This window comes from Antrostomus carolinensis, unplaced genomic scaffold (assembly GCF_000700745.2).
Source record: "Antrostomus carolinensis isolate BGI_N321 unplaced genomic scaffold, ASM70074v2 scaffold29303, whole genome shotgun sequence".
In the NCBI taxonomy this organism is placed as follows: domain Eukaryota; kingdom Metazoa; phylum Chordata; class Aves; order Caprimulgiformes; family Caprimulgidae; genus Antrostomus; species Antrostomus carolinensis.
In genome coordinates this window covers 4,470-7,787 of record NW_010303607.1, presented here as the reverse complement: position 1 = coordinate 7,787, position 3,318 = coordinate 4,470, and the positions used below count along the sequence as shown (strand labels likewise).

Here is a 3,318-nt window from a genome sequence, read left to right as displayed (position 1 = left end):
CTGGGCTTTCCCACCACGACACGTGTCTCCATCCACGCCAGACGGCGATGGGCACGCAGCCTCCGAAGCAATAGGGAGCTGGAGTTCCATTTCCAGTTGCATTCCTTTTTTTCCACCCTGCATATCCCTAATAGGAAAGTCAACTCCCCATTATTATTATTATTATTATTATTATTATTATTATTATTTTAATCTTTTGGCTTGTTTTCACACCAGACTTGTAGCTCACCTGTGTCTTATCCTGTGGGGTGAATGGCAAAGCGCAGCCCCTGTTAGGAAATGGTGTTGGGGTGCTGAGGGGGTCATGGTTCCTCCTTCTTGGCTGCTCCCTGTGAGACCCAGGGAAATGGTCCTCACCTTCCAAGGCAGGATCTGAGGCTGATCCATCCTCCAAGGCAGGATCTGAACCCGATCCATCCTCCAGCAAAACCATCTCAGTGACTAAACCTTAAAATCTCAACTTAGATGATCTTTAACGTCCCTTCCAACCCTAACCATTCTATGATTCTATGATTTCTGGTGTAACAAGGTGATGCAGATACTCAGTGCAGCTCTGGGCAGTGAAGCCAAAGGCCACCAGCCCCATCTCTTCCCCCACAGCCAGGTTTCCATCTCGCAGAGGCACCGCCGTGCTCTTGCTAACACTTTCTATCCAGAGTGGGTCCAGCTGAGCTCTGGCATGGTGTGTTTCACTGCCCCATCCCTGCTGTGCCCTGCAGCCCCAATACCATGGGGATGGGAGTCACCCCACTCCTCCTTTCCCACCCCCAGCAGCTGCTTTGGGAACCAAATCCTGTTCCCTTTGCTCCAAAAAAAAAAGAAGGAAGAAAAAAAAAAAAAGGAAAGGTGACAGGGGGGACATGGGTCCATCTCAGGTGGCCCTGGCCCATCACCATCCCTCGCCTTCAGGGCAAACCAGCCAGGCTTCACCACCTCGTCAGGATTTATTAACACGTGTAAGTCCACGTTATCGATCTCTGGCTAGCTTTATCTCTCCAAATTGTTTGAGAAGGAAACTCCTTGGTAAATGCTACTAATAAAGCATTTATAAAGTGCTCCGACGTATACATATCAACGATGAAGCCAATACATTGTTATAACCCTGTAGCCTGCAGTTTATAGCACAATTAGTTACAGGTTTTTATAGCATCTATTTAGTATTTTGGGAAAAAAAAAAAAAAGAAAAAAGGTTATAAATATAATTGTTATATTCTATTGTACTTTATAGACAGAGAAAGTTATATTAGTAATAATAACTCTCACTGCTTCGACAGCATTTCCCAGCTCCCGAGAAAACGAGGGCTACAAAGAGCTACTTTCCCAAGAGCTCAGGAGGGGGGAGGTGGTGGCACCTGATGGGTGCAGGTAGAGAAAGCGGGACAGGGAGGTCCGGAGCGTGGCCAGGCTCGTGGGGACCGGAGCAGCCAGGAGCACAGCAGCAGCTCCCAGCGACCTGTCCCTTGTCCCTACTCACACCCTTAGTTCAGTGTCACCACTCGCCCAACGTCACCCTGGTTCTGCTCAAAAGAACCTGCCCCTGAGCCTGGGAGAGGCTGAGGATGTCCCCACTGCTGTCCCCAGGCTGGGTTTCTGCCCCACGTGCGCGTGGTGCCGCAGGAGGCGATGCCTGGGTTCAGTCCAGCCCTGGCAAGGATGCTTCCCTCTTCTCCAGCTCCTCCTCCTCCTCCAGTGAGCATCCCGGTTGCCCAAACTTGGCTTTCCTTTCCCCACCCTGGGCTTCTTGTCGGAGATTCCTGAGGTGTCGGCACCGCCTGTAATGCCCTGCACCCCCTTCTTTGAAATCAAATTAAAAAATCAGGTCTGTTCCCCTTTGCTCTGTACCTGCCTTGCTGCTCTTTGCCCGTGGCACCAGATTCCTCGCCGTCCCAGTGCCACTCTCACAGCCCTTCTGCGGGAGGCAGTGGTCTGGGGTGGGGGGATTTGTTTCTCCCATGCAAAAGGAGTAGGTTTTTTTTTTTTTTAAGAAGGTTTTGCATCCACAGGAGCCTGGTGCTCACCTTTGCTACTTCTCTGCAGGGCTGTGGGGCTGGCGTCATCCTCTCTTGGAGAAATGAGGGACTCTCAGAGGGATATTTGCTGTGCAGCATGAATTCCACCCACCAGCTGTAACCCCCCCTCAGGATTATCCTCTCTCCCTCCCCACCCACACAGAAAAGACGCCAAAACAGAAGAGCTTTGGTGTATCTCTATTGCACAAACAACCTTGCCGGGTCCATGGCTTGCAGGCTCAGCAGTGTGGCAGTGCCTGCCATGACCTTTGGTGACAGCCATCACCACCAAGGTGACCACTGACCCCCCCCCCCATCCCCCCCCCAAGGGTCTCCCACCTTCATCCATAAGGGCTCAGCAAGGGGGTGACCCCTGTGATCCCCCCAACTTGAACGACTCAAACACTCATTAAGTCTCTTGGTGCTGTAAGACACGAGGATCGTTAGTCCCATTGTACAGATGGGGCAGACTGAGGTACGAGATGGTTGGATGCCAGGTGTGGGGTGTCCCTGATTTAGGGGGACACTGTAGGGGTTGGCTATTCCCTTCTTCCCTGCAGAAAGTGCCCCATTCTCTCAGTTTGGGGCTGGATTTTTCCACCCAAACCAGTACAAGAATGTCTGTTTAAGAGGAGAATTACCAGTCCAGAAAAATTCCCCCTTGGGAAGGAGGTGGTGCAGCTCTGAAGAGCAAGAGGGGACCCCCCCAGATTCCCTGGGAGCAAATCCATCACACTGCCCACACTGAGCTCGGGCACTGCAGCTTCAGCATTGCTCCCACCTTCAGATGAGCAAGGGGTCCATCCCTGCCAGAACTCGGGGTGTGGGGTCAGACCCACGCCTCCTCGTCATCCTCGGTCAGCCATGCGCCGCTGTCAGCTGGTGAGGGCTTGGCCCCTGGGTGGGTGCTACTGGTCTGGGGGTGCCTAGGGGTCCCCGTGGGGTGATGATGGACCCGGGGGGCAGACAGGCGAGTCCCCAGTGGGGTGGGGATGCGTGAGGGGCGCTTGCCGGGCCGGTGGTCCCGCCGGGGACGTGTCTTGGGTCGTAGCTTCAGCTTGTAGATGGAGGGCACACGCTCGGGCTTCTTCAGGCACCGCCGGGGCTTGGGGACATTGCTGACCCTGGGTCCCTGTGGGGTCTGGCCCCCAACTCCCAGCACCTCCACCTCTGCCCCAGCTGGGAGGGTGGTGGGCTGTGGGGTGGCTTTTGGGGACGTTTTGGGGACCCAGTTTCCCAGCTCCACAGAGCGCAGGGGCTGCAGCCCACGGGAGAGCTCCTCCACCACCCCGCCATAGCCAGGAGGCTG

At 54.3% G+C, this 3,318-nt stretch overlaps 1 protein-coding gene across 1 annotated transcript in view; it reads right to left on the bottom strand.

Moving 5' to 3' along the window:
* Positions 1–2,838: 2,838 nt before the first annotated feature.
* The window catches only part of LOC104522008 (GAS2-like protein 2), a 4,140-nt gene continuing 3,660 nt past the window's right edge, over positions 2,839–3,318 (bottom strand). The window contains 1 exon segment of the mRNA XM_029084062.1: positions 2,839–3,318. This exon segment is cut by the window's right edge and continues 61 nt beyond it. Coding sequence (XP_028939895.1) covers positions 2,839–3,318 — 480 coding nt within the window.